Consider the following 24412-nt stretch of genomic DNA (forward strand, 5'->3'; position numbering starts at 1 on the left):
TGTGGAACCAAATTCCATCCATCCATTTTCTTCTGCTTATCCAAGGCCGGGTCGAGGGGGGCAGCAGTCTAAGCAGAGCTCCTCCCGTGTGACTGAGCTCCTCACCCTATCTCTAAGAGAGCGCCCAGACACCCTGCGAAGGAAACTCATTTCGAACGCTTGTATCCGCGATCTTGTCCTTTCGGTCATTATCCAGAGCTCATGACCATGGTTCTGGAACCAAATTTCACATTCATAATTTCCTTTAAAAAACAAGTCTGAAAGCTTCTTGGGTTCTGATCAGCAATGTGGTAACAACCACAAGTATAAATACTTTTTCTGAAACTTTATAAAGTGCCAAGTTATTTTTAAGTTGTTACATAGATGTTAGCTTCTGTCTGCCTTTTTTTTTTAAACAAAATCTGTGGGGTGACATTCCACGTCCTCCTAGGAGGATGGGAGGGAAGGGAGGACCAGGCTTCCCACCCTTGCTCCCTACACAGAAAGCTGCCTCTGTAACTCAGCCCTGGATAAAGCAAAGGAAAATGGATAAATGGAAGTTTATGGAGAAAAAGTATGGGGTATTGCCTTCCAAAAGCTTGGAGAGGTAGATGGGACTGTTGTGATACATTGTCTTTAAAAAGAAACTAAACAGCTGAAGTAAGTGTGAAACATGTGACTGTTCTTTGAGTGCTAAGAGCGTGGCTCACCACTCATCTAGCTCCACAGTTTCTCCGTTAGAAGTAATCTTTTTACATCCAAACAGCAGCAGCTGCAGAGGGCTGACCAGAGTCATGCCTTTAGCTGAAATGGCTCGAGTCCGAATCTGATGGAAAGAAAGAAAAACAAAAAGGTTATTTCAATAAGAGCTTCTGCACAAAATTAGAAGAAGAAATTTGTTTTAAAGGTGGTATATGCAAAATCTATCTTCATTAACTCAAAGTTGTATTTTGAGTGTGGAGACTGCTGTTGTGATTTTGGGCTGTACATAAATAAACAGTCAAATTTTGGCCAATATCAATCAATAACCAAACAATATATCATCAGGCCCATAGACTGTATATAGAAACTGAACATGGCCAACGCCGGCACGTTCCAAACAGGAAGCTGACTTACACTGGAATATTATGGCTGCTCTCTCTGTACCTGCTGCTGTGAGCCTCGTCATTTTTCTCGTCATCCCACAATGTTCATATTAGCCTGCTCTACATCAGCCTGGGGTTGTATTTCACTATTTTATCCATAAAAAAGTCCTATTCATAATAATATATAATATAGTAATATAACGTAGAGCCTGGCTCCAAATTGGCCCCTGTAACTGAGCTTCATTTGAGTGGAGCTGAACGCTATGGGTGACTTCAGACTCACTTAGTTCACTTCTTTATACAGTCTATGGTTGGGCCCTAATATAAATTATTTGTATGAGTCATATATATGATAAACACCAGAAAAAAGCATAGTAAGTCTTGTTTAAAAAGAAGACTGTGTGCTTAGTACCTTCTCACTGAACACAAAGAAGGGTGAGGGGTAGCTCAGGTCATGGTTGCTAAAGGGGCAGTTGACTGAGGTTTTGTGAATGAGAGCGTTGCGGCCCTCTGTGGTGAGGATCTTGCGCTTCTCTTTGTGATAGCACACATTGGGATAAGAGCCAAATGTGATCAGAGAAATGACCACATCCAGGCTGTTGTCTGGGCCCACTGTGTTGAAGGACTGTGTCAAAAGGCACTCTGAAACAACACGTACAGTGGATTAGGATCAAGCACAACATGGTTGATGGTGATTGTACACTGACATTTTTACAAATACATTTCTTACGAGATACAATTATTGTAATAGTCAATTAGTCACAATTACTCCAATGAATTGTTACAGCCCTACTTTCCTGAAGACTGATCTTAACTGTTGCCTAACCTTCACTTTGATTTACCCATATTGTAACTTTAAACCAATGATCACAATATGATTTTTATTTATTTTATTTACTCAATATTTTACAAGGTAAGTCAATTGAGAACACCTTCTCAACTGCAATGACGACCTGGCCAAGAGGCAGCGTAAAACAGAAACACTAGCAGAGTACACTCACACAGACCATAACATGATACATGATTGGGGTGGGCAATATGGCAAAAATGTATATTACAATTTTCTTGGAGCCAATCATGATTTAGACACTTTATCTTTATATGTCCTCGAAGAGGAAACTGACCTCTTCGTAAACTTCACACATTACAATTGATTGAATCTGCATATCACACACAGCACTGTCAAGGCCAACCACCCTGCCAATTTTCAGCTTGATCAATAGAGGCACCAGCTTCAGAGATGATACCAATAGCAGATATTTAGCCTACTACTGTGGCTGATACCGATATGTTTTTATAGCAAGGCCTACAGATTTTTATCTTATGTTGAAGTACAGGTCATAAAATTCACTTTTGTAGAAGTAATTAAGTGTATTTAACCGTTAGTTACATGTTTGTTTAAACATACAAGACTCTAACTATCTCCATTGTTACTCATGAATCAGTTCAAAACAAAAGGTAATGCACTGAGGACCAAATGTAATGACCATGGATCTAATAAGAATTGGATAAGACCCTCTCCTCTGTCTGTGAGCGAGATCGATTAGTGTCTGCTCTATAAGTACTGCAGCTCCCAGGAGCTCTGGCCAGAAAGAAGTGTTCCATAGAGCACAAAGCATTGTTTGTTCAATCAAACTGCCCATGTTCAGCTGACCGGACATTGACAGCCATCATAAAGTCCAGATTTTGTAGGGATTCTTCTGTATTTTTACAAACACTTTTCAAAGTACCTAAAAGTCAACTTTGTAAGATTTAGCTAAGCCCTGCCTGAACCCACGCAAGCTCGGCTCTAGCAGCTAGTGCTCTGATTGGTTAGAGCTGTACGTTTCTGACGTCACACACAACATAAGACCAGCATTCAGGAAAGAAGTAAAACTATTTTTGCCGTAAAGAGCAGGGGTCATTGAAAACAATACTGTGCCATGTTGGATTCATCTTCCAGATTTTATTATTAATATTAATATTGTATTTTCATATTTTTAAAAAAAGCATTCATAAACGATTTTTGCAACAGCAAATAATTTCCAACTTCATGCAGGCCTAATTGAGGTGACTTAACATTACTGAACATCAGGAATAAACCAGGACTAAACCAGGACTAAACCAGGACTAAACCAGGGCTAAACCAGGACTAAACCAGGACTAAACCAGGTCTAAACCAGGTCTAAACCAGGACTAAACCAGGGCTAATCTTAGATTTGAGAGAGAGGGAGAAGACTGAGCCGGCGGAGAAGGCTGTCCGCAAAGCGCGACCGGGTGACAGCTGCTCATATCCCTGTGGGGTGCGGAGCTCTGCGCCGGTCCTTTCGCCTGCGGTTACCTGACAGTCTGTGGGCGGGCGCACCTTCGGGCCCATCCCAACACTCAGTCCTGTTTTAGTCCTGTTTTAGTCCTGTTTTAGTCCTCCTGGTTCAGTCCTGGGACCAGTTGACAGGGAGTGTTGTACCTTCAGGAAATCCAGCATTTATCAGGATCTCCTTGAGCTGAACTTTAGCCTCCCAGGTCATCCTCAGAGTGGGCATGTTCAGACGTTTGTGATCGCAGAAACGACCCTCTGCCTCCTCACCGTTGATCCTGTGCCAGATGATACAGAACATTATAACTGGACAGTCCGTATTAAAGATCCAGCATCTCACCTGACTTCATCCCACGCCTGAAACACTGAGAGCAGGGCCACATGGTCCGAGAAGCGGCTGCCTGCAAAGTTCCTGTGAACGAATCCAAGACGCTTCCCTTCATTGATAAAGGGCTCGGGGAAACAAGAGGCTGCAGAGATGGTGCACATGGCATCCCCAACACTGCACACAAAGAACAACAACAGTGACCAGCGCTCTGTACTCAGTCTGAACACCTATTCAAGTTAAGGTTTGGACTATAGAGAGGTAACTTTTCTAGAGGAGGGTCCACCATATAATTGCTTCCATGTAATTTATTTCTTTGTTGTCCCGTAGTATGGCATAAACAGTGACACACCAACATTTTGGTCCAGTATCGGCTGATATTCATGTTATCAAGTAATATTGGTATCGGTCAAAAACACCATACCAATTGGTCAATATTGTGCTCCAGTTGTGAAAGGGTTTTAACCCTGGCATCCCTTTGTAGATGCAGGAAGAAAGGCTGTGAACTTTTATTTATTTTTTATTCTGTCAAGTTACAGTTACAGTTACAGGTCAGATCAATGGAGACAATGGAGAGGCAAGCCCACTCCATAAAAATGCATGTTTTGTTTTGTTGCACAAAAGATACCCATAATGAACATAATGTGCTATTCAAAGAAATCACATCTTTATAGAGACAAGCAGGTGGTACACAGTCTACCAGAAAAGTTACACAGTGCACCTTTAGAATGTTAGAGGCTTTTTGACATGTTTTAGACACTGTAAGAATTTGTATCTGAATGAACTTACTAAAAGATGCAGCCAATAATCATCATTTTGCCAAGTCGAGGTTCAATGGGGAGTCGGGCCAGGATTCGACCCAAAGGAGTGAGCTCATCGTTGGAGTCCAGTGCATCCAGCTCTGAAATACACAATCAACATACATTTCTGGCAAGTATTTGTGTACCAATTTAATTAATTTATTAATATCAACATGAAAGATTATTTTATATTGTGCAGTAGGACAATTATGCTCAAAAAGGAGTAGGAAGAAATTGTGTTTTATAGGAGACATGTCAAAATATACTTTGAACTTTGTTATAATATTGTCCATTCATCAAATGTCATACCTGGAGTTGTATTTTACTCCATTCACACTCGTATATTAATCCTGTTTGCAAGGTTCTTGTTCAGAAATCAGTTCATCAAATAAACCACGAGTATTCAATTTAGTTTCACAATGACTGTGTGTGTATATTAACATGTTAGACACTTTGCTACATGGTTGCTTTATCTTTTTTCATTGTTTCATTCATTTCATTTCATTGCCTATTGCTGTCAGCAGGAGTTATAAAGTGAATCTATTGGATTGAATTTAGGCTTCTTGCATTTAAACTGTTTTCCAGATACAGGAAATGTTATATGTTCTGGAAAATGCCACGGAGATGTAAAGCTCTTATATGTTAGATGTTAGATGTAAAGCTAACATACATGTGTTTGCAGATTGGTGGAGATAGAAAACTACAACAAAAAGTGTTAATGAAGCTGAGGCCAAACATTACAACTAAAGAAATGTCTTCAAAATCGACTTTTCATGGTTTTCTTTTAACCATGTTATAGTCGAAGTTTTATTTCGAGTGATTTGATATTTGCTACTCTCCTCTGGAACGAGGCAAGGGCAGACAATTTTTGTCTCTCCCCTCCTGCCCTTAACTCCCCTGCTCTGCGTCTTTGTCTTGTCTAGTCTAGTATCTTATACTTTTGAGAGACTCTCTCCACTCTGCTCTTCTTCTAATTATGGATTTGATCAAGTGGTCTCAGGATGTTCATGAGGAACATTTGCCCTCTTGGGATGTTCGTTGCATGTTACACGCTGGACAGTTGGGATAAGTGGCACATCATGTGTCTGGCAGCTCTTTCCGTGGAGGACATAGAAGATATTTACCTCTTTGGAACCAGGATTAAAGGACTTTTGCTGACTGGATTAGGCATGGCCCTGATCTTTCGGAAAATTCGGATTGCTGAAGCAGCTGTTCAAAGTCCCACTTGGTTGCCCGGTTTGACTGAAATACGGGGCAGGGTTTCCAGCATTCAGACTGCGACCATGAACTGCGTTATGGAGAGATCTGCAGCTTCATACCACATTTTAGAAAACATCTCTGAAAGGCTTGCGTCCTTTGGATGAAATGTGGCTCTAAACCGCCACAGTATGGTATTGATACCATTTGGGAGAAATTGGAAGCACTGCCTAGGAGAAGATCTTGAGACCAAAATGGACAGAGTAGCTGAGGAAATTGAAACGTGGCTACTCGCCCTAAACCCAGTCTTATCCATTGGCCTCCCTCAGCCAGCCCGGTCTCGGCCAAGGCCGGCTAGAATCAACTCCCCTGGAGATTACAGCAGGGAGACGCTCTCGCATTCCTTTACCCCAATTTGAACTGACACCTGTTGATGTTGCCATTGCAGCCAAGATTGGGGCCAGGCAGAGCAAGTCTCCAGGCTGCTGCTGTTTTGTATTTTTGTATTACCTGCAGCATGTTTGATCATGTGCTTATGTTGCGGAGGTGTTGTTTTTTGTCCTGGTCCCACACTGTGCTTCACATAGGAGCACTGTGAGTGTAAAGTATTAACATCTATATTTCAGTAATCTTTAAAATCACTCACGCCCACTGCTTTGTAATTACTGTGTAGTCATTTTGGAACAATGAAAAATGACAATGAAAATTTTTTGTGATTATAAATGCCTAAACTTGAGGCTTTTGTCGTAAAGAATATTTTTTATTCAACCGCCGTGTCACATTACATTGCATGGGAAGTCAACAGTGATGACATTTATGGCGACATCAGCTCCTATTGGGCACCTCAATTTTCTAATGTGGAAGTCAGTTTGTTTATTATGTTTTTAGATGAATATTGTTATTTGAAATGTCCAAATTATAACATAATGAAACACGGGTGTCATAGATTAGAACTATACAGCAGACACAAGCACAGTGACAATGTGAAAGGCAGGTGCATTTTAAGGGAATACTGGGATACTGTAATGACTAGGATTCAGGTATGATACTAATGAATGCAACTGAAACAAGAGTCAATAAAAGGAGGAGAAAAAGCATGATATATCCACGTTGACAGACATTGCAGATTAGAGTTATTAAACTATACCTCTCAGAGTGTGCTCTGCTTCTATCACAGCATCCAGCGGTGGAGGTTCGATGGCCTTAGACAGGAAGTGCCCAATGGCTCCAAGTCGCAGCAGTTTGATGCTCAAAGCCACTTCATGCAGAGGGGTTCGGAAAATCTCTGGAGTCATGTGGGTCTCCAGTCTGTGGGAGAGCAGGGCGAATCACAACATTAAATAGTTTAGTAGCAATCAGCAGAATGTAATTTTTATTTATTTTTTTTAGATAACGTTTCGGCAAAAAGCCTTTGTCAGATCATTTTTGCTTTGGACCACAGTACACAAAACAGTTGCCAGCCCAGGTGCTCATACCCCCTCCAAAGAATGGGAGGTCCCCCAGTGAGGTCACCCAGTGAGATCTGCCCACTTTACAACAAGAAAAAACAATATATACATAAAATACATATATAAAATACAAAAAATGTTTGACCTGAGATGCTTTTTGTGACATGGTCACAAGGTCAAGAAGACATAGTCTTTAAAAGCCCATTGAAAAAAGAACTATTCTAAATGTACCATACTGCTAAAAAGATACTGTAATGAATAAACACCCAAATAAAACACATCAGCAGTTGGTTTTTATCTATGAGGTTTTTGTATCTATAATAGAAGGTATTAATTCAACCCTCTACATCTCAAATTTAATCATAGAACAGCAAAGTAAAGAAAGAGGTAAAAGGTAAATATGGACCCAAAAAATATAATTTCATCTAGAAAACACTGAAAGATAAGATGATACAGTAATCATCATGACAAGCCTACTTGTGCCCCCTGGTGTATAAAATGAAACATGCGTTACCTTTCAAAACGAGCGCGGCTGCACAGGTGGAAGCAGAAGCCAGGTCTGACCCTCCCGGCTCTCCCTTTGCGCTGCTCCAGGTTGGTCTTGGAGGCCCAAACTGTGGCGTAGTTTGTCATGTTGTTGTGAGATGTGAAGAGTTTGACTTTCTGCCTTTAAGGGAACAAGCATATGCAATCTATCAGCTCACACAGCAAAAACACTTGATGGTCTAGTGACAGCCAGAGGTGGATACAGAAGATTTCAGCAGTTACTTCAAAATAATATTACTCAAGTAGAAGCACTAAGATGTGGTCTATTAAAAAAAAATTTGAGGAAGCTACTATACAAGCAAAAGTAACTGTAAGATGACATCACAACCTTTCACAACCAACGAACTTTATTAGTGAGTGGCAAAGGTATACAAGTGTCAATGGTCAGAAATGAAATTTCCTCTTGTAAGAGCTCAAAACACATCCAGAATGTGAAAGAGCTGTTACAGTTTAATAAATATAAAGGTCTCAAAATATTTAGCTTGTGCCTCACATCTAAATCAAGAAAATTGTTGAAACTGAAAAAGTCAGCAGTTGTTGAAAAACTGTTGGCTAAAAAACAGGGACACTGCAGACTACAGATCCCCGATACAGATGATCAGTCACTGCTGAACTGAACCCCTCTCCCCTCCTCCTTCTGAGTCCGGGTCACTCATTTCAAAAAGTCAGATCTTTATATTATATAGATTCATTATACAAAGTGAAGTTTTAATGCCTTTATTTATTTATTTTTATGATTATGGCTTACAGATAATGAAAACAGGAAATTATGTGTCTCAGAAAATTTGATAAATAAAAAAGAATATTTTAAACAGAAATGTCAAGCTTCTGAATGTATGTTAATTTCCTTGCACTCAATACTTGGTTGGGCCTCCTCTGGCATGAATTACTGCATCATTGCAGCATGGAGGCGATCACCCTGTGCCACTGCTCAGGTGTAATGGAAGCCCAGGCTGCTTTGATAGCAGCCTTCAGGTCATGTGCATTGCTAGGTCTGGTGTCTCTCATCTTCCTCTTGACAATATTGCAGAGATTCTCTATTGGATTCAGATAAGATGAGCTTGCAAGCCAATCAAGCAGAGGAATACCATGGTCACTGAACCAGTTTTTGGTACCTATGGCTGTGTGGGCAGGTACACAGTCCGGCTAGAAGATGAAATCAGCATCTCCATGTGGCTGTGGCTGGACCACAGTGTCCAGCCACAGCCATAGTGTCCAGCCTTGTTCTGAACCAGACATGTCTCTTATTCATGTACTGTTAATATGTGTACTTGTGTAAACTGTTAGTCAATACAGTTGAGGTCGCCCTCTTGGTGAGTTTGGGTGACTGCTAAATTGATTTGGCCTCTGGGTGTTTGTACATTTACTTTGAGTTATTGTTATTCCTTCTATTCATGAGTCTCTTTCTGTTCTTAGTTTTACTTATTCATGTAAAACTTGACCTCCATATACTTCATAAAAGCAACTTGATTTAAATCACATCTTGTATGTGTTACTTTCCTTTGCAACTAGCACTTGTTTGTAGCAGGACCAATCGGCAACAGTCCAGTGTTTTTCTTCACGGCCCAGGCAAGACTTTGACATCATCTCATGTCCCATACAGGCATCGTCTGTGTGGAGTGGCTCTTGACGCGCCGACTACAGCCTCAGTTCACTCCTTATGACCTCAACAATTCTTGAGTGGATTTTGCTTTTGAATCCTCTCAAGTCATCTCTTTGACTGGTGCACTTTTTCCTACCACACCACTCATATTTCTATGAATATGGACACAGTGCTCTGTGAACAATCAGCTTCTTTAGCAATGACCTTTTGTGGTTTAGCCTCCTAGTGGAGGGTGTCAGTGACTGTCTTCTTTTGCAGGAGTATTGAACTAATTAGCTGATTAGGGTGTGACACGACTACCTGATTTTGAACTTTTACACAATGTTCTTATTTTCTGAGACACGGAAAGGGTAGGTTAAGTTTCCATTATCTCTAAGACATATTCATAAAAACCTCAAGAAATTAAGACTTGAACGCTTCATTCTATCTTGCCCCCGGTCTTAAAGCTAGTGTTAACGAGGGGGCGTCTCCAGATTTGAAGCAGTATTGGTCTGTTAAGCTGCTCATAGTTCTTCCTCAGTGCCATAATCTCTATTCTATGAATTATCATTTAGTCTATACAGCCCCATCCCCTCAACAGTACACCCTATGCTCTTTACATGGACACTTACTTGCAGGAGTCAATGACGTACACCACATCGTTGATAGTAATACTGGTTTCTGCAATATTCGTCGAGAGAATGACCTACAGAATTAAGAATAAGTACAGGTAAGCTCACAAACACAACATCAGTGGATTTTATGATGGCGTTTTGTTGTAGACCTTAGTGACATTTTCAGGCACTGGCTCAAATACTCTCCGCTGCTCCTCTCGGGGGACTTGTGAATGCAGAGGCAGAATGCGGTAATTGTTACTGCCTGAAAAGAGACAGATAATCTATTGAATTTGCCATACTCCCATAATAAACATGTAATAATCATATACATCAGGGACAGGTCGAGATCTTGTGCACACATGCGATTTTATCATCTGTATTTACATTTGTCACAGGCATGAACTGCACATATTCAGAAATAAAACACTTTAAACTGTTCTAGTTTTTATTTTGTAGTGATAGGAGCAATACTGACACAGATAATCAGTGTTCAAGTTGATTAAAAAAGATTGCAAAATAATATGTCCAAATCAAATATGGGGATTAAAGCATAAAGCATTTAGGCTATTAAAAATGACGGTGATGATGCAATTTTTAACTATATCAGCACTTAAAATACATTCACAATACAATATATGCTAAATTAAACAGATTTAAAATCATGTGATCAAAATTGTGAATTTATATAATTTTCTTCTTGTTGACCCCATCTCATATCTCGTCCTGTGACCGTCCCACCCCTATATATATCATACAATTTGAATGTCCATAGCTAGCTACTTATGGGAGGATGTGAGAAAAACAAAGTTCATTTCACACAATCCAACAGTCCCTTGTGTTCATTCCCTCAAAGAATGTCCTTTGAAGGTCTTCTGCCACATTTGCTGGTGTAAAAAGCCCATAGCTCGCTCCTGAGGTAGCCTATTGTATGGTCTACATGGATAAGTGGGAAAAAACTGCATTTCACATAATCCAACAGTCCCATACTTGTGTCCTTTGACCTAAATTTTAACCAAATAAAATATCTTTCTCTCTCTCTCGGGTCGTATCACCACCAGTAGCTGTTATGTTTGTCATCCCTTCATCCCATCTTCAGTTTCTCTAGTCTCTAGTCCCCTGCCGCTGCTTCATTTACAGCTACAGCCACAACCACTCAAGCTTCCCAAGCCACAGAGCTTTCCAATCAGTTTCCTTCTGCTCTATCCTTCTACACCGGCTCTTTATTATACAGCTCCAAATATGTAAACTGGCTTCAAGCTCAGAAGAATCCATCCATCTATTTTCTTCCACTTTATTCGGGGCTGGGTTGCAGAGGCTATGCCTTTCGACTAAGCTCCTTCTTCACCACAATGGCCCGATACAGCTATCGCATCACTGCAGACGCTCTACCAATCCGCCTGTCAATCTCATGCTCCATCCTTCCCTGACTCATGAACAAGACCCTGAGATACTTCAACTCCTCCAATCTCTACAGGGACTCTCTACTAACCTGGAGAGAGCAAGCAACCTTTTTCCAGTCGAGAACCATGGCCTCAGATTTGGAGGATACGAATCCATTTTGTGTAATATGTGGCCTTCAACATTAACATTTGATATTGTGACATACCATAGTGTGAACATGCCATAAAATGACTGAGAAGATGGCCTTAAACAAGCTTCTGTCCATCCTGAATAACCCCCCCATCTATCTACGCTTGCAATGTGTTGTGAAGTTGTGGCAATTCGTTACCAAAGTGTGGGTGCATCTCCAGGTGGCGCTGCATGGCATAGATCAGGTTCCATCCGGGCAGGAACACCAGGACTGCTCCTTCCACATTCAGTGTCTCAATGTAGCGCAGCAGAGCCTCCACCAGTTCAAAAGATGTCTCCTTTTCATTGATAAGAGCCATGGAGCGCTTTGTCTCTGGTGTGTACTCTGGACCACATATTACGTTACAGTTCACCTGCGCACACACAAAGTTAAATGTTATCAGAATACAAAACAAGATTTAAAGGTCCTATATTATGCAAACTTTATTTTTGTGACCTCAAAAAGTGGTTTCATTCATACATTTGGTTAATCTCGCATTATTAGTTTGTCTGCATTTGCAAAGCTCAAAACGTCATCATAATGTAAATGTAAATGTTGAGAGCTGGATCCGAACCGCGAACCTTCAGATCAGTGGGCGAATGCTCTACCAACTGAGCTCCTGGTAGTAGTAGTAGTATTAGATTGCAAGTTAACAGCTACGTTACCTATTCGTTCAGTTGAGATTGGCAATTCCAGGGCTGAAATCATTCAAATGATTCTAGCAAAGTGTATGGAGTTTGAGTACACAGTGGAGCACTTCATGTATGGCATCACAAGGTGGAAGAGAGAGTGTTTTTTAGGGAAGAACTCAGTCTAAATATGCAGGGTTTCTATGTTAAACATGTCTGAATGAAACAAAATACAACTTCTGGTATGTTTTTGATGTGGAAACAACATTCTAACAGATCAGATGCATTTGCAAATAATAACAAATCACTGATTAGAGAAAAAGTGTTTTTACTTAGAAACACTGCCAGTGGAGATCGACAGTTACTATATATAATAGAAGGAAGCAAGCAACCTCAACCATAATTTACAGGGCCTTTTTAGCACATCTCTGGTAGATTGCCATAAAAGTATCTCCTTTCCAACAGTTAACCAAATCATGAGTTATATTGTTCTAAAGACAGGCAAATTAAAAATTACTTGTGGAAGGGAGGTGAAACCTCTTGATTTCAAAAAACATTTATATAGCAGCATCTTTAAAAAGTTAATTTAAAACAGCTTTTGTATAGCAAACAGGGCTATCATGAATGATAAAGCAATAACCCTCAAGGACAGGCAATGCAGTTGCTTCCACATTGTTCTAGCCCAACAATTATTAATGCACAGGCAATGGCTTTAGTGTCTAATTTTTATTCCTCATAAATAGCTGCGTTTACAACAATGTATAGAACATAGGGTATTTTCGTAAACAAATATCAGGTACAGGCATTTTTTTAACTTCTAAATGTTGGTTTTAAAATGATCATCTACTTACGTCATCATCACCCCCCTCTTCATCTTTGTCCTTTTTCTTGCGGTCATTTGGAGGAGGCACAAAATTAGTCATCTGAATGCAGTCTTCAAGAAAATACTCTGCATAGAAAATATTTCAGACGCATTAATGTGATCCAATGTCTTCATCTAAAGCCAAAGAATATGTCATCACCTTGAACCGGAAAAGTGCGACCATACACCTCGATAACCGGGCAGTTGAAAAAGTATTCCCTGAACATGGTGGTGTCGATGGTGGCGGACATCAGAATGACTCGGACCTCAGGGTAAGTTTGGACCACGTCTCTGAGGACCACCATCAGAAAGTCCGTCTGTGAAGATACGATCAGGGACTGACAAGACTCCTCACGCACTTACATTGACACACATGCCCGGAAAGCTCATCTGTGGCCTAGCCCGAATTAAACGGGATTCTACAATGCATGTAAACACCCAACATTGAGTGGGGGGTTTGTGATTTAAATCCATGAACAAATCTGGAGAACTCTAGTGAAATCAAGAGCTCTGCCACACTGCAGGGACTGCACTGTGATAACACTAAGAGCAGCATTCAACTGCACAGCGCTAGGGTGAGAAACTGTCAGGAGATTATTAAAAGCATATGTCCAATGAGGTTCATTTTGTCTCCCCATAATTTATTTTAACAGATTATTTTCCAGACTAAAGCAAAATTTTCATACTTGGCAGCTTCAGGTGAGTAGTTTTATTGTTTTGGGCCACTATGGTAATATGTAAAGTAAAAAAACAGAGCTTTGCACTGCTGAAAACAACGTAATTCCAAGCATGTGTAAAAAAGTGCTAAAGTATGGTCATATGCTTTTTATTAGCTAATGCTTAATTCCTTATCATTTGTGTCTTTGACCTGCATGTAGAGCGGAACAAAACAAGAGTGGTCAGACCGGATTTCTACAAACATGAGAACACAGGTCTGAGGAGATATTTAACTCACATTAATGTCTCGCTCATGGATTTCATCCACTATCACATGACTGATGCCTCGGATCCCAGCTTCAAGCTTTCGCAGTAAAACACCTGCAAGTATAAAAAGATATATTAAGTTACAAACCTAAGGAGGCAAAAACACATCATCCGTGGGCCATGAGGATGTTTGTCAAGACATCTGACTTCATGGGTTAGAATGTTATCACAATGTAGAAAGTGGAAGGGAGATTAGCTCCTTGTCTGGTGCTCAGAACTCATTAAGTGTATGAGGATTGATAGCAGCTCTTATCATGTTTTTAATGCAGACAGGTCACAGCTGTTGGGCCCAATAAGAATGAGGGCATGGACTTGGAGCTACAGCAAATACAAGGCAGTCAACACAGATACTGTCATGTGAGACTGTGCTCTTTCCAAGCAGCATCTCCTCACGGAATTGTGTAATTTCGTCTGATTACAAAGCTGAAACAGGCAGCTGGACTGTGATCTGTGAGCAAGGGTACGCAGGGAGAGCACACAATGCTATCTGAAATGACAATCAGAAGTGGCTAAAGGCTGTGATTATGACAGTTTGATGAGAATATATTGTGATTATTAATTAAATTATATTGTAATTACAAGTGTGCAAAACATACAATGTGGCAGTTACATTAGTTATCAAGCTTTAAAAAAAAACTCTTTTGTGAAACATTACTTGAAATTATTTTTACATTTTTACAAAAAAGAGGCACAATGTTAATTTTACCAACAGTGCAGAATAGGACGCTAGCATGAGGGCGAGGAAGAATAGACTCAAAGCGAACACTGTAGCCACAACTCTTTCCCAAATCCTCTCCTCTTTCAAAGGCAACCCTCTCTGCAACTGAGACAGCGCTGATCCTCCGAGGCTGGAGAAAAAATTAAAATAAAAAATTACAAATTTTTTGGTGTTAATCACATCGTTTAACCCTCTGTCATCGCCAGAAAAAAAAAAATTCTTCTGTTAAGCGCATAAAATGTGCACAGCATTTGAACATTTGAATTGCCACTTTTTTATAGCAAAATTTAGAAAGAATGAGCCCAAAGTAAGTAGAATATAATAATGAACAAAAAATGTTCCGGGTGTCCAAATGTCCAACATAAATGTGATAATTTTATCAACAGTGTACAGATGGTCTGACATGGTTGTTTAAACATAATAGAGACAGCCCCATCTTACCAAATTCCAATGGATCCAAAATTATTGACCGAAAAGTCATATGCGAACCGATCCGTGAGGCTTTTCTAAACTCTTACCTGTGTGACCACAATGTTACAGTCCGATGCCCGGCCGCTCTTAACGAAGCGATCAAGGATGTACTGTGGGACCTGGGTGGTTTTCCCACAGCCAGTAGCTCCTCTGATAATCACCACAGAATTGTTGTCCAAAGTGCTCATGATCTCATCCTCAAACTGCTTCACAGGGAGCTGCTCTCGCTCCATCAGCATCTGGCATTTTCAACAACACAGAGAGGAGAGATTAAAAACACTAAGGTCCAGAAACACTGCTCTGGATAAGGCCATTGATACACAGCCAAATACTCTGCAAACAAACATTCAAACAAACCTTTTGGAGCTCTGTATCGTGCTCTAGCTGACAAGTGAGTTCCTTATAGAGGTCATCACTGATCTGCTCTGGAGTGCACTGCAGGGAATGACCAAATGTTAGTCAAAGTATCTAGTAATGGCACTGTACTAAAGTTGGCGGTGACATACTAACAGCCAATAATGTAATAATAAGTTTAAATGTAATAAGCCCATATGAATGTAATAACAGGCCAATAATGTAATAACTATGGTGAGCCAATGACGTAATACCACATTGCCAATAATGTACTAAAGAACTCTAAATGAGGCAAACCTACAAACTGAAGCGCTGCCCAAGTCCCACCTGAAGGAGCCTGTGTACCATAGCTTGAGAAACACTAACATTGTAATAATGCATAATAATATATACTTAAATGGTTAGTTATTATATATTTGGCCTGACATGGACAATTTTCTCACAATGTAATAACTGCAGCCAATAATGTAGTCATTATTGGCTGCAGTGGGTGGGTTATTGGCTCACCACAGACATTACATTATTGGCTGTTATTACATTTTACGCTTATTACATTTAAACTTGGACAAAATCATTATATTATTATCCATTATTACATTATCGGTAGCTACAGGCCCCACAGCAGTACAAGTGTGTACTTACAAAAGCAAGCGGGCCCTCGTCGATGTTACTGCTGGTCCATGGGTTCCAGTTAACCTGAGGAGGAGACCAGGGGACCACACCAGCTGTGCTTTGCTTCTGCGACGGTTCGAACGATGCTATCTTTGGGTGAACCAGAGACACTGGCTCGCCAGGCCCTGAGGGCTGAGACGAACAATTCAGAGTTAGTCAATTCATTTCCTAATACAAGTATAAAATAACTGGTGCAGCACCGTAGACTGTATAAAGAAGTGGATTAAGTGAGTGTGACGTCACCATAGCATTCAAATTAAGCCATTAGAGGTAATGGAGTTACAGATTTAGAGCAGAGTTCCATATTTGGAAATCCGACCGCGAGAGTGTTCAAGGTAACCCCCGACCTCCCCCTGCACCGCCGTTAGGTAAGAAGCAGCCGCTTAGCAATGCTGTCAATCAAACCTGTTGCTAAGGCTTGGGGAAAGAAGGATTAAAAAAAATAAGCCACAACATATCACCAATTGGGTACCCATCCCTAAAAAACATATGCAGTTACTTTAGTTAACAGTTCATTCTCTTGCACAGATCAAAGAGTGAACTGTTACAGGGTTCTGTTGTGACAAATGGCCCATGGAACAAACAAATTCCCGTACCTGTCCATGGATCCAGGGCTTCATTTATAAAGCTTGTTTACACACTACCTCTTTACACCAACCGCGGGATTTATAAAACTCCGACTAAGTGCAGCACTTTGCTTATCTCTACGGCAGCTAGGACCATGCTCACAGAGGTAAAACCCAAGCCCACGCACTCACTATATCTCTCTCAAAATTGATTTATTTAATTTAATTTTAATATATATGTATATAAATAAACATATATACACGCACACACACACACGCGCGCGCACACAAAAACAAGTCAAAACAGAGCAGCTGCAAAGAGCTGTTCTGTCAAATCCTTATCAATAGTAGCTTGAGCTGAAATGTGAGGCTTACTGGAGGTGGAATACTGAGGCCAAGCTCTTCGACAAGACTTCCCAGCTGCTGCTCCAGATCAGGAGAAATGGTCACATCGTATGGCTCCAACTGAGAGAAACCACATTTGAGATTTAATGAGCTGCGGAAGACCTGTTGGTACGAACTGGGTCTATTTAAATTCACTTACAGTTTCTCCTTCTTTCTTTTTAGTAACTCCAGAAAAAGGCTCAATGACGCCCAGGTGGTACAGCTGTCGGACCAGGGACAAAGCACAAGACTGAGCAGCCAACTTCTTATTGGAGCCATGTTCTCGAGCTGTGATTCCTTCAAGAAGAAAAGGGGTGGAATTGTAAGCCAAGAACACCATCGTTTTCTTAAATGGATGTTAAACTGTCAGACTAAAGGTGTTTTGGGTTGACATTTGCCTATTTGTAAAAGGATGGAACAAGGTCTTAAGACACACACACAAAAAAAAAAAGACCCAACAAAAAAAGTTAGGTTAAATGTTAAATGTTGGCGAGTTACACTTGTTCAGAAGCTGTAGATCCAAAAAGCAGATCTACAATGAAAACACAATTATTAAAAATGAGAACACAATTATTAAAAAATTTTAAAATGTGGGGTGAAAATTTCCAACTGGATTACACAATCCATTATACATTAAAATCTTGTCTTGTGGAAATTGTATTTAGTCCCACCCCCAGTATTTAATCAATTACTAAAATAAAACAATATTTTAAAAAAAATTAGGTGGGCAGGAAAATGTCTCAATCTACTGTGTATTCCAGAAATCTTGGAAATATACCCAAGGTTACAAATTACAAGGAAGATTTGAGCAACTATTGTCCTTTGGCTTTAGAAAGCAATTTGTGTGTGAAGATACTTACTCCTGCCAAGCTGCCTCACGAACAGTTGCATTTCAGCAATGAAGCTCCTGGAAGTACCAACACACGTCACATTTACAAAGCAGATTTTGCAGGGTTTTAGTGAGCTTTCGATATTCAGTAATTAAATAATAATTAAACTTAAATAATTAAAAAGGGAAAAAAAAACACTTCCATGGACTTATATGAGCAAACAATATTTCATACCCTGCTACGTTCTAAAATTTGATGTTATAATTTCAAACATAATTTTTTTTAAGAATATCAAAATAGAATGCTGATCTATAGATTTGCCACTCTATACCATTCTATAGGCCAAGACGATTTAACCCAGCTCATGCCAGATTGATAGATACACATCAGTCTGGAATGGCTCTTGGAAAGCGATGGGAAAACATGGAATGTCATAACTATTTGTTGTCATGACATTCAGGTTTCCAATTGGTCAAAGCGTCACAACAGTGGAGCAAGATGAAAAAAACTAACTTTTGTAAGATCCAGTTGAGAGACATGTTCCCTGAAACAGGAAGAAATTAAATCCTGATCTTATCTAAATTAAATAGTAATTCTACCTTTTCTGACATCATAAATCCAAATTAAACACGTTCAAACCGTTAAGTCCAAAATAACAGATTATGCTAAGTACTGGAACTGTCTGGGTGCGGACTCACCTGTTGTGTGCAGGTGTGTTTTTCTGCCAGACTTGGTTTTAAAAAGACAGATCCTGGCCCCTGTGAGGACAATGACAGCAGAATGACTAGAGGACACAGGCCCAGACTGGCCATGGAGCAGCTTTAGAGTCACCTAAACGCTGCCCCATGTCTGCTCTGAGTATGACAAACTTCTGCTGACACTGCCCTTCACAGATGTAGACCAAATGTACTACTTTAACATAGCTACAGCAAGCAGTTAGTTTCAACCAAATTCTTTGTGTGGGTAATGTGGCTCGCCTTGGTCCAGCAGGGGACTAAGGGCAGAAATTTGCTTTGGCTACAGCCCTGAATATTTAGTTTTTACAGCATTCTCATGTCTTTAAGATAGATTCTCCCGTGGAAAAATAATTACATGCAACGTTCAGTAACAATTTGTTTGTGAAATGTTATTTGATAACAACTCAACAAATCAAAACTGTGCCCAAAACAGTTTGCCATTAACACAGGAATTTCCTGGAGGCAAGAGTGTCAGATAGGGCCTGAGCTCTGTGTTGAAGGAATGATAATGAATGTTGTTAGTGGTAATACTGTAGAGCAATTTATAGGTGATTCCATAATTAGGGGTACATTCCACTTCAATAAAAAGTGAAAAAATAAGTTATGTTTTTTGCTAACATAATAACATATATTGAAAATATACCCACAAGGGAACATAAATAATTAGTTGGCCATCTTAAACATTTGTCATTTTTTAATTATTCATGTTTTTAAAGTGTCCAGATAATTATTTTGTGAACTGGGGGATGGGCCATTGACACTTCATATTGAAATGTGTTTGTTGAAATCTATAATCCATTGAACATGAATGAAAAAGTTTTGACATTTTAGATTAAAAAAAAAAGTATGTATATTGCTTCAAAAGCCTAAAAACAATCGTGACTAAATCTCACCAATGTCAACTGGGTAACGCTGATTTTATAATGAAGTCCATGGGAAGCGTTACCCAGTTGAGATTTTTTTATGTTTTAAGATGTTTAAGATACCAAGGCATATTACTGTAATTAAACTCAATTCTTTATCTATTACCAAATTACATGAAACTTTGAAATCCGAAAAGCAGACAAGGAAAAAATGCTATTTTCACCATATAAATTGACTTATTCTGCAAAAATCAATAATGCTATCAGGTCCCCTTTTTTTGTCCTAAGAGGAGCTGATAATGTAAAATTATTGCTTTGAGGAAATAATTGTACAGTTGATAAATACATTGAGCAGACATGAAATGTACCCCTAATTATAGAATAACCCTTATAATACTTCTCAGCAGTCAGGCAGAAAAACACACCTAAGATAATGACAGCATACTACAGGCAAAATGCTGCTCAGATCCATACAGAAATGTTTATCAACTCCTGCTCATTTATCAAGTCAAAACCAAGACATAACCCGGAACTAAACTAAGAGTAGTGTTGGTGTTGACAAGACCCAAACCTGTTATGATCTGGCCCCACTTGGCTGTACTTGTACTCAGCAGTCATTTTTTCCTTTTGGAAAAACTGGTTTAATCGAGCTTTGGCATTTTCAAGGGTCCAGTTTCCATGAAGATTAGCGTTCAGGTCAACCTCCTCTGACTCCAAGGTCTATAGAAAATAAAACAATGGAGCATAAAAGTGGAATACTTTATAAGCATGACATCAATGTATTGCCATCGCCAATTCAATAAACTTGTAGAAAGTTACCGCCTGGGCCTCCTGTTCATCTCTGCGGTTGTAGTACTCTTTCAGGTTGGCCCCTGCCTCCCACTGGGCCCCTCCTGGTGCAGATCTATAACCAGGCCCAAAACCTGGGTTTCCTCTGCCTCCAGAGTAGCCCAGTCCTGTCACTCCTGGGACAGGGACGTTTCCACTTGAGTCCTCTGGAGAGCACACACACAGAACTGTAATTTGCTGCACACAGTTTAACTTAATTTAATATTGGATGTCATGCATATGTTTATGATTGATTACACATGTTTTTGCAACTAAAGGTCAAAATATGTTATAGACCATTCTCAGCTTTCATCATTGATCACATGACTAACAATGGCAACGTTTGCTGGAGGCAAAACAAACCATACTCCTACTCAGCACAGCTGTAAAAAGTTACGGTACATTCCTGTTGTGCCTTTGGGTGCACCACTCGACATACCAAGGAGGGGTTTCATTTTATACACTGCTTGCTGACCCTGAACATCGCGCAATCGCTGGAAGCCCTCAGAGGGCTCTCGACTATGTAGCCAGCACTATGTCGGGGGTAAGTTTCTGTCTAATGTTGTTTCGTAAGCTGGTCTAATTTTGAATATATAGATATGAATAAGTAAAGACAAATGCATTCGGAAAATTCAGTAACTCAAACTGCAGGCATCTAATTGAGATGTATTTTTATCTTCCTTCAGGTAAAAAAATGCAGCAACCCCTTGTCCCCAGCCTATGTTCCATCAATTTTTATTGTCTCAACTCCAGAAAAAAGAAGGCAAAATGTAGATCTGGAAAAGCTTGAGAGAAAACAGCAAGCCAAAAAGAGAAGAGGAGAGTCAGTAGATAGAACAAGTTAAAAAAAAAAATTAATTAATTGAATTGTACCCCCAGCCGCCTCTTCTCCTGAGTCCAAAGGCGGCAGAGGAGCGATTACCGTTACTCCTTCCTCGTTATGCTCTTTTATATTCACCTTTGAGATGAAGACGAAATACTTTGTTTGAGGCACTTTCCACAGTTCAAGGTCTGAAACCCATCCAGACAAGAAATATTTATAAGCCTCTAAAGAATAAGCTTTCAGTTGTGCTCCGTGAAGTACGACTGCTGGTTAACCAGATAGCTGTAAAGGTCATGGCAAGGTAAACTGGGAGTTTTGGAAGATTGTAAACCAAGATTGTGGACAATCATATGGGGTCTTTAGCACTGACAAGTGCATATTTTTCCATATAGAGTTGTCTTCCCTGGCCACGTAAGTGCTAAACTGCCTTGGAAAGCTTTAAGTCTGTTAACGCCATCCTCCCATCTGAGAAACAGCTTTCTCTCTAGCAGGGGTGGGGATCCAGATGTCTCCCAGCATGGCAGTGCAACCAAACTTGTGACGTGACTGACAATGGTCTATATACCTGCAGTCCACAATCTTTGCTTTGTGATGATTATACCTTGTTCAGCTTTAACAGCCAGGTGAGGAGGCAGAGGGCCACTGGAGGGTAGGTTTCCAAAACCTGCTGGATCACCTCCTGCAGGCTGATCCATCTCTGGAGCACCAACCTACAGAGTGAGAAAGTCCAGATGATGGCGTTCAGGTTGCATTCACATTCTAGAATTTGATTGTGTCATCATTTCACTGAACACTATCTTTCACTGTAAAACTATGATAAATATTTCCCAAAAATACTATCCCACCAAATCAAGTAATAATGATAAAAAAACAAGAAAACCTGTGTTGCCCAACTTGATCTTGTAATGCAGCATGAAATTAACACTAGATTTTTCAAACTCAAAAGGAAAGCTAAACATAACAACCAACCCCCACCGCTGGGACTTCGGCAGCATTCATCTCTCCAATCCGAACCAGGTAATTCACAAAATCCCTGGCCGCGTTGGACTGAGCATCTTTCTTATTAGTGGAGTTCCCCATTCCTGTGTAGTTATAGCCGTCCACACGAACCTGGAATAGAGAACAGTACATTTGAGTCCCTCTCCATCAGCCTGCATGCATTACACTGACTTGTGGGCATAGATAATATGTAGAAGAAGTGAACCTCACCTCACAAAGAAACTTCTGTCTGTTCTTGTTGCCAGCAGCTCTGATGTCATAATTGGGGGTCTTTTTCTTCTTCCCACACCAGGCATAGAGAAAGTTCTTAACATCAGCCATTTCGGACTAAAACAGAATACCAAATCATAATGTCTCTCAATATTTCATTTGGTACAGGGTGCTCAGGTGCAAAGAGAGAAGAAGTCTGATCCCCTCTGCTATCAAATTTTGAACAAGCCCCACTGAGTAATATGGTAGTGTATGTCTACTGTTGTTCTGTCTATGCATCTATGCAAAGACTGTTGCTAAGTCCTTCCCCTTTTGGATGCAAACATGTGTTAGAATGAGCCCATCACTACTGCACACAGTGGTGGTCAGCTATGTGCATCTCACACTGTACCCCATTCTCTCCTCCTGTAACGATTATGCCTATAACATCAAAACATTTCAAATTTTTAGAATGAGTGGCAACATTATATGAGTGTCAATGGCAGTAATGACATTTTCTTCTGTAAAAGCTCAAAACACACCTACAATCTGAAGAGTCACAACAGTTTCATAATAAATAAAAACATCCCTACTAAATATTTAGTTTGTAACTGGCATCTAAAACAAGAAAATCAGGTCAACAGTGGAAAACCAGTGAAGAGGTAAACAACAACACAAGCACGCACACACATTTATCACTGATACAGACTTTAGATCAGACACAGTTGAACTGAGCCTTTCTGTAGCTCATGTATCTCCCCTATGGTTAGCCAACAAGCTCTGCACCATAGAACTAGAATAAATCCATGCTCTTCACAGTCACAGCAACAACTGAGAAAATACTTTCAGTTTCCATTTTGCTGTATTAAGATAATCTAAGCTTACGTCCAAAAAAGCAAAGAAGTGTGACGTATCAAAATAGCAGATGACTTATACCCTATTGAACATTGTCCGAATTGACTATTGTTTGTTAAATCGAAATTTAGACATATTGTTCTATAGAGTATTAGAGTACAATACAGCTCACAGCATTTCCATAAGTATAGTTAGGTAGTTAGCTACCTTCTAAAAGCAACATTATAACAAATACAATTATGTGAGTGCGAGATCATGATTTCAGTTTTAAGAAAAGTGTGATTTTAAAATGATTTGGCATATGGCCATATCCTCCTCATTTTCGTTGTTTATGTTCACCAAGTCCCAGGATTTACAATTGGCAGCAGAGTATCAAACCTGCAAGTCCTCATCACCAGTGGACTTTCTTAAAAAAAATCATAATAATTAAATGGTAGCGAGTGCACACCTTTTATCCTACACATCGATAAACAATGAGAGTTATATTTATAAATTGTATAAAAACGCTGGCCTCATATTGTTCGTCTGAGTATTTATGGAGCTGTGCTAACACATAATCCACAATGGTAACGACGATGCTAACTGTACCCGGTGGATATCTATTGTAAGAACCACAGTGATGGCATGCGTGAAATGAACAAAACCTACAACAGGTCTATTGCAATTCATTCTGTTTCTCAATTTACAGATAAAGTTTGTTTAGACAAACAATTGATCACTTATACCTCAATGAATGGACGCCACTGCTACCAGCCTCGATGCTAAGAACCAGCTAAACGGATGCAAGTGTCTGCTGACTGGTTCATTAGCGCCCCCTCAGCATTGGAGTGAAACCACTGAAAAATCCATTTAAACCTTAACTTGAAAAGTTGTGGCTTCTGGACACAAAAACGCAATGCAGCTTTAGTCTATGCATGAGGTAAAATGATAAAATATGTTTATTTTGTAATTCCATTCCATATTTTAAACGGGCCGGTCAGAGTCAACCAAAGGGCCGTACAATGCCCAGATCTGGCCTACAGAATGTTGTGTCATCTGAAACCCAGCCTATAGTAGCCCAGGGGTGGGTTAAATTTCATTTTTTTTTGTTGATCTGGCCTTTTTATGAAATCATAATTTTTATTTATTTATTTATTTATTTATTTACTTACTTACTTATTTATTTATTTAAGCAGGGACAGCACATATTTTTTACATTAACCT

General features: G+C 39.8%; 1 protein-coding gene across 2 annotated transcripts; it reads right to left on the minus strand.

Moving 5' to 3' along the window:
* Nucleotides 1–685: 685 nt before the first annotated feature.
* On the minus strand, nt 686–24025 carry dhx9 (DEAH (Asp-Glu-Ala-His) box helicase 9). 2 transcript variants are annotated; one of them, XM_055152087.1, is made up of 26 exons: nt 23935–24025; nt 22376–22492; nt 22142–22276; nt 21768–21876; nt 20335–20510; nt 20087–20235; nt 17946–17992; nt 17246–17382; nt 17077–17166; nt 16106–16267; nt 15467–15544; nt 15157–15348; nt 14627–14768; nt 13892–13974; nt 13097–13253; nt 12926–13023; nt 11605–11818; nt 10043–10137; nt 9891–9964; nt 7645–7797; nt 6830–6990; nt 4475–4586; nt 3701–3862; nt 3511–3638; nt 1477–1706; nt 686–805 (listed from the first exon to the last, which is right to left on the minus strand). In XM_055152087.1, exons 2-26 carry the CDS (start codon nt 22484–22486, stop codon nt 686–688), a joined length of 3315 nt encoding a protein of 1104 aa, XP_055008062.1. In that variant the 5' UTR covers nt 22487–22492; nt 23935–24025. The 2 variants fall into 2 exon arrangements, with proteins under 2 accessions (XP_055008062.1, XP_055008061.1); XM_055152086.1 differs by having other exon boundaries at nt 22136–22276.
* Nucleotides 24026–24412: the final 387 nt, after the last annotated feature.

Source organism: Boleophthalmus pectinirostris, unplaced genomic scaffold (genome assembly GCF_026225935.1).
Source record: "Boleophthalmus pectinirostris isolate CB_2022bp ecotype Guang Dong unplaced genomic scaffold, ASM2622593v1 HiC_scaffold_16, whole genome shotgun sequence".
In the NCBI taxonomy this organism is placed as follows: Eukaryota; Metazoa; Chordata; class Actinopteri; order Gobiiformes; family Gobiidae; genus Boleophthalmus; species Boleophthalmus pectinirostris.